Source organism: Littorina saxatilis, linkage group LG6 (assembly GCF_037325665.1).
Source record: "Littorina saxatilis isolate snail1 linkage group LG6, US_GU_Lsax_2.0, whole genome shotgun sequence".
Classification (NCBI taxonomy): domain Eukaryota; kingdom Metazoa; phylum Mollusca; class Gastropoda; order Littorinimorpha; family Littorinidae; genus Littorina; species Littorina saxatilis.
In genome coordinates, this window is record NC_090250.1 from 49653435 (window position 1) to 49665524 (window position 12090).

The 12090-nt window shown below is 48.2% G+C and overlaps 1 protein-coding gene across 1 annotated transcript; it reads right to left on the bottom strand.

The window, feature by feature from the left end:
• Positions 1 to 514: 514 nt before the first annotated feature.
• On the bottom strand, positions 515 to 2827 carry LOC138968040 (adhesive plaque matrix protein-like). The gene has a single exon (XM_070340603.1). It carries the CDS (start codon positions 2825 to 2827, stop codon positions 515 to 517), a length of 2313 nt encoding a protein of 770 aa, XP_070196704.1.
• Between the last annotated feature and the right edge of the window lie 9263 nt (positions 2828 to 12090).

Consider the following 12090-nt stretch of genomic DNA (forward strand, 5'->3'; position numbering starts at 1 on the left):
GGCAGTGCTGCTTTGACATATAACGTGCGCCACACACAAGACAGAAGTCGCAGCACAGGCTTCATGTCTCACCCAGTCACATTATTCTGACACCGGACCAACCAGTCCTAGCACTAACCCCATAATGCCAGACGCCAGGCGGAGCAGCCACTAGATTGCCAATTTTAAAGTCTTAGGTATGACCCGGCCGGGGTTCGAGCCCACGACCTCTCGATCACGGGGCGGACGCCTTACCACAAGGCCAACCGTGCCGGTACAAATTCGCCTGAAACTACCCCCCTCCCCCCCAAACGGTCAGATCAATAGTATATCACTTTATTTAATTAACACTTTCTACCCCACCTATGTTGCCCAAGTTCTTTTTAACCGAGACCAGCTGTGCTGCAGCAGGTCACTCAGAATTGTAGAAACTGTGTATTAAATGTGTATCAACACGCTGGAATGCAGGCGTTAGATGGACGTTACAGGAAGCGACTGAAGCTAACAGTCTGAGCGGATATATATCCGTGCCTGGTCAGATAGAGCCATATGAGTGGGTACGGATATATCCGTACCTGGGAGACAATGAGTTAAGAGTGACGGTGAGCTTCAAACGTAACAAATCGGGAGGTTGACCATGGGTGATTGGGCAGGTAGACTGTTGGGTAGAATGGGAGGTTGACCATGGGTGATGGGACAGGTAGACTGTTGGGTAGAATGGGAGGTTGACCATGGGTGACAGGGCAGGTAGACTGTTGGGTAGAATGGGAGGTTGACCATGGGTGATGGGGCAGGTAGACTGTTGGGTAGAATGGGAGGTTGACCATGGGTGATGGGGCAGGTAGACTGTTGGGTAGAATGGGAGGTTGACCATGGGTGATGGGACAGGTAGACTGTTGGGTAGAATGGGAGGTTGACCATGGGTGATGGGGCAGGTAGACTGTTGGGTACAATGGGAGGTTGACCATGGGTGATTGGCCAGGTAGACTGTTGGGTAGAATGGGAGGTTGACCATGGGTGATGGGGCAGGTAGACTGTTGGGTAGAATGGGAGGATGACCATGGGTGATGGGGCAGGTAGACTGTTGGGTAGAATGGGAGGATGACCATGGGTGATGGGGCAGGTAGACTGTTGGGTAGAATGGGAGGATGACCATGGGTGATGGGGCAGGTAGACTGTTGGGTACAATGGGAGGTTGACCATGGGTGATGGGGCAGGTAGACTGTTGGGTAGAATGGGAGGTTGACCATGGGTGATGGGACAGGTAGACTGTTGGGTAGAATGGGAGGTTGACCATGGGTGATGGGGCAGGTAGACTGTAGGGTAGAATGGGAGGTTGACCATGGGTGATGGGGCAGGTAGACTGTAGGGTAGAATGGGAGGTTGACCATGGGTGATGGGGCAGGTAGACCGTTGGGTAGAATGGGAGGATGACCATGGGTGATGGGGCAGGTAGACTGTTGGGTAGAATGGGAGGTTGACCATGAGTGATGGGACAGGTAGACTGTTGGGTAGAATGGGAGGTTGACCATGAGTGATGGGGCAGGTAGACTGTTGGGTAGAATGGGAGGTTGACCATGGGTGATGGGGCAGGTAGACTGTTGGGTAGAATGGGAGGATGACCATGGGTGATGGGGCAGGTAGACTGTTGGGTAGAATGGGAGGTTGACCATGAGTGATGGGACAGGTAGACTGTTGGGTAGAATGGGAGGATGACCATGGGTGATGGGGCAGGTAGACTGTTGTGTAGAATGGGAGGTTGACCATGAGTGATGGGACAGGTAGACTGTTGGGTAGAATGGGAGGTTGACCATGAGTGATGGGACAGGTAGACTGTTGGGTAGAATGGGAGGTTGACCATGAGTGATGGGACAGGTAGACTGTTGGGTAGAATGGGAGGTTGACCATGAGTGATGGGCCAGGTAGACTGTTGGGTAGAATGGGAGGTTGACCATGAGTGATGGGACAGGTAGACTGTTGGGTAGAATGGGAGGTTGACCATGAGTGATGGGACAGGTAGACTGTTGGGTAGAATGGGAGGTTGACCATGAGTGATGGGACAGGTAGACTGTTGGGTAGAATGGGAGGATGACCATGGGTGATGGGGCAGGTAGACTGTTGGGTAGAATGGGAGGTTGACCATGAGTGATGGGACAGGTAGACTGTTGGGTAGAATGGGAGGTTGACCATGAGTGATGGGGCAGGTAGACTGTTGGGTAGAATGGGAGGTTGACCATGAGTGATGGGACAGGTAGACTGTTGGGTAGAATGGGAGGATGACCATGGGTGATGGGGCAGGTAGACTGTTGGGTAGAATGGGAGGTTGACCATGAGTGATGGGGCAGGTAGACTGTTGGGTAGAATGGGAGGTTGACCATGGGTGATTGGCCAGGTAGACTGTTGGGTAGAATGGGAGGTTGACCATGGGTGATGGGGCAGATAGACTGTTGGGTAGAATGGGAGGTTGACCATGGGTGATGGGGCAGGTAGACTGTTGGGTAGAATGGGAGGTTGACCATGGGTGATGGGGCAGGTAGACTGTTGGGTAGAATGGGAGGTGGACCATGGGTGATGGGGCAGGTAGACTGTTGGGTAGAATGGGAGGATGACCATGGGTGATGGGGCAGGTAGACTGTTGGGTAGAATGGGAGGTTGACCATGAGTGATGGGACAGGTAGACTGTTGGGTAGAATGGGAGGTTGACCATGAGTGATGGGGCAGGTAGACCGTTGGGTAGAATGGGAGGTTGACCATGGGTGATGGGGCAGGTAGACTGTTGGGTAGAATGGGAGGATGACCATGGGTGATGGGGCAGGTAGACTGTTGGGTAGAATGGGAGGTTGACCATGAGTGATGGTACAGGTAGACTGTTGGGTAGAATGGGAGGATGACCATGGGTGATGGGGCAGGTAGACTGTTGGGTAGAATGGGAGGTTGACCATGAGTGATGGGCCAGGTAGACTGTTGGGTAGAATGGGAGGTTGACCATGAGTGATGGGACAGGTAGACTGTTGGGTAGAATGGGAGGTTGACCATGGGTGATGGGGCAGGTAGACTGTTGGGTAGAATGGGAGGTTGACCATGAGTGATGGGACAGGTAGACTGTTGGGTAGAATGGGAGGTTGACCATAGGTGATGGGGCAGATAGACTGTTGGGTAGAATGGGAGGTTGACCATGAGTGATGGGACAGGTAGACTGTTGGGTAGAATGGGAGGTTGACCATGAGTGATGGGACAGGTAGACTGTTGGGTAGAATGGGAGGTTGACCATGAGTGATGGGACAGGTAGACTGTAGGGTAGAATGGGAGGTTGACCATGGGTGATTGGGCAGGTAGACTGTAGGGTAGAATGGGAGGTTGACCATGGGTGATTGGGCAGGTAGACTGTTGGGTAGAATGGGAGGTTGACCATGAGTGATGGGCCAGGTAGACCGTTGGGTAGAATGGGAGGTTGACCATGGGTGATTGGGCAGGTAGACTGTTGGGTAGAATGGGAGGTTGACCATGGGTGATGGGGCAGGTAGACTGTTGGGTAGAATGGGAGGTTGACCATGAGTGATGGGACAGGTAGACTGTTGGGTAGAATGGGAGGTTGACCATGAGTGATGGGACAGGTAGACTGTTGGGTAGAATGGGAGGTTGACCATGAGTGATGGGACAGGTAGACTGTTGGGTAGAATGGGAGGTTGACCATGGGTGATGGGGCAGGTAGACTGTTGGGTAGAATGGGAGGTTGACCATGAGTGATGGGACAGGTAGACTGTTGGGTAGAATGGGAGGTTGACCATGAGTGATGGGACAGGTAGACTGTTGGGTAGAATGGGAGGTTGACCATGGGTGATGGGGCAGGTAGACTGTTGGGTAGAATGGGAGGTTGACCATGGGTGATGGGGCAGGTAGACTGTTGGGTAGAATGGGAGGTTGACCATGGGTGATTGGGCAGGTAGACTGTTGGGTAGAATGGGAGGTTGACCATGGGTGATGGGGCAGGTAGACTGTAGGGTAGAATGGGAGGTTGACCATGGGTGATGGGCCAGGTAGACTGTTGGGTAGAATGGGAGCGCTTGCTGAATGAGGGGAAACAACAAGTGCATATAGGTTTGTGTCTTCTGCTCGGTGAGGTGAATTTTGTTATGTGAAGGAAGGCTCTTGTGTGAGTGTCTTTTCTTGTAGAAGGTGAGAAGGGTGCAGCCTGATGCACTTTTGCACAGTTGTAACACTTACATGACTCAATGTAGGGGAAAGTCGCTAAACCTGGAACAGTTAAGGAGAAACAGCCGTACCAGACAAACAAATGGATATTACAAAGCGTTCTTTATATTGTCACATACTAGACTCTATCAGTAAATAAACGAACCACAAAAAATAAAATAAAAGTCACGCAACTCATCAGACTGATCATAATAAAAATGTCTGCATTTGTTCCAGGTTGGACGCATGGGTGTGTAAAGTGGAACACTGTGTTGTCAAACTCGGAACACATACAAACACATCCTGACTCTCTTTCTAGCTCTGTCTGTGTCTCACACACTCACATATACACCCACACACTCTCATTCACACACAAACAAGCACACTTTATCACACACACAAGATAAATAAATACGTCATAACATTTTTATTAAGCCAATTTATGTAAATGTCTTTTTTTCAACATCATATTTTGATTTTTACCAAGGAAATAACAAATCGGATAACAATTTAAGCCTTAAATGTAAAACAAAAAGATAAATAAGGGCTAGGTCTAAAAAGGACTGAAAAACAAAAGCTTAAAAAAAAGAGGAAAAAATAGGCAAAGAACCGATTTCGCAGACAATGTCCTTTGTCTTTTACTGTCAGCGCAGTCATCGTGTGATTACTGTGTGCACTTCTGGCACTATAACATATCCTCAGGGGAGTTGGTGCCACGCATGAAGCAGTACCACGAAATTTCGCAGCTTCATTTGTACCCCTCTTCTGTTGACAAATAGATATAAAAGGGCTACCTGCCCAATTGACTAAATGTAAAAATCATTACGCATAAAGTCAAAGCAAATAACTAAGATTTAAGAACTGATTTTGCAGACACACAAAAATTGCTAAGTACAGATTTCGAAGTCCTTTTGTCCGCTGCTGTCAGCGCAGTCCTCGTGTGCCCACTGTGTGCACCTCTGGCACTGTATCATGTTCTCAGGGGAGTTGGTGCCACACATGAAGCAGTACCAAGTGCTTTCCCCCGGGATATAACGCATCGTCGAGAATGTTCTCCTTTTTTCCCTCTGATCAGAAGATATTCCCCTCTTGTTTCTCTGAGCAGAAGAATTTGTAGCTTCATTCTTTCCTCTTTTCTGTTGACCTGCACGCCTTTTTGCAAGTCTCCAGCTTTTTCTTGTAAGGAGAAGATTGTTTTTTTCGTGATGATCTCTTCGACGAGCTTGTGGTTGTGCGTTACAGGACATCAGCAGCAGGTAAGCTTACATTTGCTGCTGACACCAAGCAATCATAATGACCAGAATCTCCATGTACAGTGTACAAAACAACGATGGGGGTGACGTTGGCAAATTTATTTCAGCTTCAAGAATGCTATTGATTAGTTCTTGTTCTATCTCTGGTGTTAACGTAGAAGGTCTTCCTGTGAACTTTACTTCTTCTTTTGCAAATTTGTTTGTTTCCTTCTAAATGACTGTGTTACACGACACATGAGATTGCTACAAGTTCTCAAACGTCGTATAGTTGTGTTCTTTTATTCTACGTCGCCCGTCTTCGCAGCAGCAGAAAACAACTCGTCAAATTGAGTTCGAGGATTTATTCAGCATTCAATACATACAACTGCACATCGTAGCAGAACTCAAATAGAAGCTTTTTTACATACAAATCGCGCTGGCATATATAGTAAATACTCAATCTCGAGAATATTCCAGACCGAACATGATACAACTACATTATACGAGCCGTGCATGGACTAAACTAGCGACATTCTCTATGACGTACATCAAAAGCGCCGACGCACTTAATCCGAACGAACGACACGAACCCACGAGTAAAAACAGCGTGGTAAACAACTTGTTTTGACAGGACTAGAAAGTTCACCTGCATTCTCGTCAAAACATAAATATTGTGTTTACAAAATATAATATCGGTACTTTCCCACAAAGTACAAATAAGTCAACTACATGTAACACACAAACCTGAACCAAAGCTCAGCAACGGTAGCGTTTCCTAACATTACCCCCAACACCAGAAGAAATTTACCTAATTTCTTTCAATCATTAAAACGCTACCTGTACACATACTAAGTATACATAACAGATTAAAATCCAGGTATGCACATTAGTCTGTTGGAGAATGTACACAGTTTTACTCACATACTCAGCTGAGAAAATCCGCTCCAACATTGTCTGAACCCTTAATCGATTCCACTCGCATATCAAAGTTCTGCAAGTACATCACCCACCTCATGATACGATTATTCACAAACTTCGCAGAGTTCAGGTAGGTGAGGGGTTTGTGATCAGTCTGAAGCACGAATTTCACCCCTTGGAGGTAGAGTTCAAATTTCTTGATTCCCCACACGATGGCTAAACACTCTTTCTCCATGGTCGAGTAGTTCTTCTCGGCTCCTGACAGCTTCTTGCTGGCATAGCTGACCGGAAACGGTTTACCTCCATGTTCTTGCATCAGCATGGCGCCGATCCCTTCGTCCGATGCGTCTGTACGCAAGATGAACTCTTTGGCAGTATCAGGAAGGCGTAGCACCGGGTCTCGTGACATCAGGTCGCGTACGGTCTGGTATGCCTTCTCCTGAGCTGGTCCCCAGAGTATTTGGTTGGGGCATCCTTTTCGGGTCATGTCCGACAAAGGCGCCGTTATGGCGGCGAAGTTTGGAATGAACTCTCTGTAGTACCCAGCCAATCCAAGGAAGGATCGCACCTGCTTCTTGGTTTCAGGACGTGGCGCATTGAGGATCTTGGTGACGTTTTCCAACAAAAGCCCCTTTTGACCTTCCTCCAGTGAATAACCTATGAAGTCAACGTTGTCGGTCCCCAAAATGCACTTGCTGGGTCTCACGGTCAGATTGGCTTTTGTCAGGCGGGAAAACAGTTCCCTCAAAGTCTCCAGATGCTCCGCAAAGGTCTCCGTGTGGACTAGCAGATCATCCCAGTAGTACACAACATTCTTCATTCCTTTGAGCATTTTTCGCATTCCCCTCTTCAGGGTAGCACCACTGTTTACCATGCCAAAAGGCATCCGCAGGCACTCATACGTTCCGTCTGGAGTTGCAAAGGCGGTCTTTGGTATGTCCTCTTCGCTCACAGGAATCTGCCAATATCCCTTGCTGAGATCGATCTTTGAGATGATCTTACTGCCGGTTAACTGTCGGAATAGATCAGTTGCCGTCGGCATTGGTTCAGGGTCAAACACGGTGATCTTATTCACTTTCCTGAAGTCAATGCATACCCTGTTTGTACTGTCTTTCTTCTTGACAACAACAACGGGTGATGAGTAAGGGGATGATGACTCACGGATAACCCCCATCTTCAACATGTTGTCGATGTCCTTCTTCAAGGATTCCCGAGCCTGAAACGGGATAGGGTAGGGTTTTGAGCGAACAGGAACGTCAGATGTGAGGTGGACTTCATGTTCGACCAAGGACGTAGAGCCTGGAACATCACAGAACCTATGGGTGAAGTCGCCCATAAAATCATGCAGCTCCTTCTGCTGGTCTTCTGTCAGGTCAGGTCCTAGCTTGACGTCATCCAATCCCTCTTTCTTGTGGAGGTCTCCCAACTCCAGTAGTTCCTCACCGTCGAACTCGTCTAGTTCGGCTGGTTCTTCCACACTTGCTGCGACCTGTACTGCTTCCGGAGGTCTCTCCACATACAGTTTCAGGAGGTTAGCGTGGTAGATCTTGGACTTCTTGCCGACATTCACCTTGTAGTCGTTGATCCCTACCACGGCCTCAACCTCGTATGGGCCTTTCCACTGCATCAGTAGTTTGTTGTGATCAGTGGGAAGCAGTATCAGCACTTTGTTACCTGGTGTAAACTTCCTGTTTACGGCTTTGCGGTCGTAGTAGTGCTTTCCGCTATCCTGAGACTTTCTCAAGTTTTCTCTCGCAATCTCGAGAGTCTCCTCCAGTTTCTCTCGCAACTCAAACACGTACTGGTAACTGTTCTTCACTTCAGGTGTGCCCACATCTTTCGTCCACAATTCCTTTAGTATCTGCATCGGGCCTCTCACAGTCCGCCCGTACATCAGCTCGAACGGGGAGAATCCAGTGGACTCTTGTGGCACCTCCCTGTATGCAAATAGCAAGGCATTGATGTAGCGATGCCACTGCCTTGGCTGCTCACTGCATAGTTTCTTCAGCGTGGACTTCAGCGTCGCATTGAATTTTTCGACCAGCCCATTGCACATCGGGTGATAAGCTGTCGTAGTCAAGTGACGAATGCTCAGCAGCCTGTTGACCTCTTCCATGCATTCAGAGACAAACTGTGTCCCCAGGTCTGTGAGGATCTCTTCAGGAACCCCAATTCTGCTGAAAATGTCCACAAGTGCCTCGGCAACAGTCTCGGTGTCAATTTTCTTCAGAGGCACGGCTTCTGGGTACCTGGTTGCATAGTCTACCAGGGTCAGTACCCAACGATGACCCTCTTCACTTGGCGGTTTGATCTCGCCGATGGGGTCAATGGCCACCCTCTTGAAAGGTCGGTCGATCAAAGGCATCTTCTGCAACGGCACTTTCGGGACCCTTCCTCGAGGTATGGTTTTCTGGCAAATATCGCACGATCGGCAGAATCGAGTCACATCTGCATGCAGTCCTGGCCAGTAAAACGCAGCTTGGATTCTGTCCGATGTCTTCTTGACACCCAGGTGACCTCCCATAATAGAGTCGTGGGCCACCTCCATCACCTGGCGCCTAAGTGGTTGAGGCACCAGAACTTGACGTAATGGCTTCCCACCGTTGACTCTCGCGTGCTGGAACACTCTGTACAGGATCTTGGCCTTCACCTCAAAGTGCACCGTGCCTTCGCCCTTAGTCATCTCCTTGACAGGACGACTCCTGTACTTTGTCAAGGTCAAATCAGCTTCCTGTAGCTGAATCAGCCGATCCCTGTCCACGACAGCAGTTGCAGAACTGTTGGTGACCCTGAGTGGCGTAGTTGTTTTGTCCTTCTTCGCCTGGGCTCTGGTCGTCACAGCGCTTACAACCTGCGGCTGGTCGCGGCAATGCACAGCAGCCCTGTCATCTCGTAACAGTTCGCTGATATCTTCACTCGCGAATGGCAGTGGGTCTTCCTCCTCAGCAGCAGGCTGAGCTGAGCCCATTCTCCATTCGACATCAGGGTCATCAGGACGTCTCGCACCCCCAATGTTCCCAATTAATAGATCGTACAAGGGCTTCTTCAGGCAGACGGCCTCAACTTCTCCGGTGAAGTCTGGAGTATCGATCTGGTCCTTCCCGTCAGTGAATGCTGGAAGTTTCGATGGCCAGTGTAGCATTTGCTGCTGGTTGTCTCTTTGGCGTGGTGCCTCGTGCTCATTTTGAACACGGACCATTTCTGTCTGAAGCTCTAAGCGCTTTGTCTCCATTTTTATTTGGAGCTCTAAGCGTTTCAGCTCAATTTGCCTTTCTTTTTCTTCACGCTGCGCTTGTCTTTCTTCACGCCGCGCTTGTCTTTCTTCACGCTCACGCTGCGCTTGTCTTTCTTCACTCTGCGCTTGTCTTTCTTCACGCTCACGCTGCGCTTGTCTTTCTTCACGCTGCGCCAGGAGTCGTGTCTGGGACTCGACGAACTCCGTCAACTGCTTGCCTTTTAGTCCCAGTTCAATTCCTTTTCCCCAGAACTCAGCCATTCTGGTCTTTTCCGGTGCGTTCGTCTGTATTCTTTCACAGCCCCGAACGTAGACGAATGTAGTCTTCTAAAAGAACACAGTCTCTACTGCACCTCCGATGCTTCTCTCGTCGCTGTTCACCTTCGTAGACGCAGGCTGCCACCCTCCTCGTCTAACGTGACGGCGCACTCTGCTCACGATACGTACACGACGTACCCCAGTCGTATTTCGTAGTATTAATGCACTAGCTCCGCGACGAAGTCCGTCTCGTCCAAACGGCAGCTAACCTCTGTAATCCCGATACACTCCGGCGTCGCTCACCGTACCGAGCTGCGGCGATTACCAAACTCTTCACCAGTCACACCGAATCCACGGTTCCGTAGTCTCAATACTGATCCCTCAGGATACACCCGATTGATGGCTACCTCCTGTGACTGTCTTGACACTGGTCCTTGTTACTGGAAAACCCTTGGCGTTAAACGTAGATCCTTGGCTTGGCCCCCAATTGTTACACGACACTTGAGATTGCCACAAGTTCTCAAACGTCGTATAGTTGTGTTCTTTTATTCTACGTCGCCCGTCTTCGCAGCAGCAGAAAACAACTCGTCAAATTGAGTTCGAGGATTTATTCAGCATTCAATACATACAACTGCACATCGTAGCAGAACTCAAATAGAAGCTTTTTTACATACAAATCGCGCTGGCATATATAGTAAATACTCAATCTCGAGAATATTCCAGACCGAACATGATACAACTACATTATACGAGCCGTGCATGGACTAAACTAGCGACATTCTCTATGACGTACATCAAAAGCGCCGACGCACTTAATCCGAACGAACGCCACGAACTCACGACTAAAGCCAGCGTGGTAAACAACTTGTTTTGACAGGACTAGAAAGTTCACCTGCATTCTCGTCAAAACATAAATATTGTGTTTACAAAATATAATATCGGTACTTTCCCACAAAGTACAAATAAGTCAACTACATGTAACACACAAAACTGAACCAAAGCTCAGCAACGGTAGCGTTTCCTAACAGACTGTTAAGAGTTGTGACAGTAACACCATATGCTCTTGATGCGCAACGCAAACCCATATCTCCGTTTTTCACTGCCGACAAAGCGCAGCCCATTTCTTCTGGTAACCACCGCCGTTCGGGTCTCATAATACTGTCAAACAAATCAATCAATCATTCAATAAAACTTATAGAAAGGAAAACACAACAAAACTGAAAAGAAAATTTAATATGTGAATAAAACAGCAGTGTTCTGTTTATTGTTTGATGAGGGTAAGATGGAACAGAATGCAGCAAAGCTGGAACACTGTTCCATGTTTGCCTCTCTTATGTGTTCCATCATTGCCGCATGGCACCTGCATGGATTTCGCGTTATTCTGTTGGATACACGTGACGTTTCAAATCTTTTTTTCCGTTCAAGTTATTGCAAATCTATGAAGGTTTATCACAGCAATCAACATTTTACGTGAACGTATGTAGATAAAGGGTAATAATACGAAATGTAGACGGTAGAAATAAGAAAAAGGAAGAAAAGTTTAAAAAACGTACCATTTTTTTGTTTTGCCGCGGTAGTCATTTTTTTTGCTGGAATAATATCAAGAAATGTCACTGGATATTTCTGCAAAACAATTGTTCATGAATTGTTCCCCGTTGATCGCATATTGAGGTGTTCCAAGTTGGCCGACTGTTCCGGGATTGGCGACTTTCCCTTAATAAAAGGGTCAAGGCAACAGAGAAGGGGAAAGTAGAGGGGGGAGAGAGAGAGAGAGAGAGAGAGAGAGAGAGAGAGAGAGAGAGAGAGAGAGAGAGAAGAAAGAGACAGCGAGTGAGAGAGAGAGAAAGGGAGACAGAGAGAGACAGAGAGAGAGAGAGAGATAGACACAGAGAGGGAGAGAGAGACACACACACAGAGAGAGATTCAGCCAAGCTCCAGACTGGAGTAATAAGACACCATTGATCAAAACTGACACCCCTGTAAAACGAAAAAAAAAGAAAGACACCAAGAGAAACAGAGACAAATCCACACATTTTATCACTCCAGATAAGTACTCTTGTGGACAACTCTTGCAAAACAGATACTGAGACAGACAGACGGAGTCAGACGGACACAAACAGGACAGACAGGCACACAGACAGAGAGGCTTGCAGACTGCGCGTGTTTGTATACATACTCGAGTGTCTGTGTCTGTGTCTGCTTGCGTGAGGAGAGAGGTAACCTACTTTTGGCACTCATGATGTACCATCAGTCCTCACGCAGACGTGAGGAGAGAGG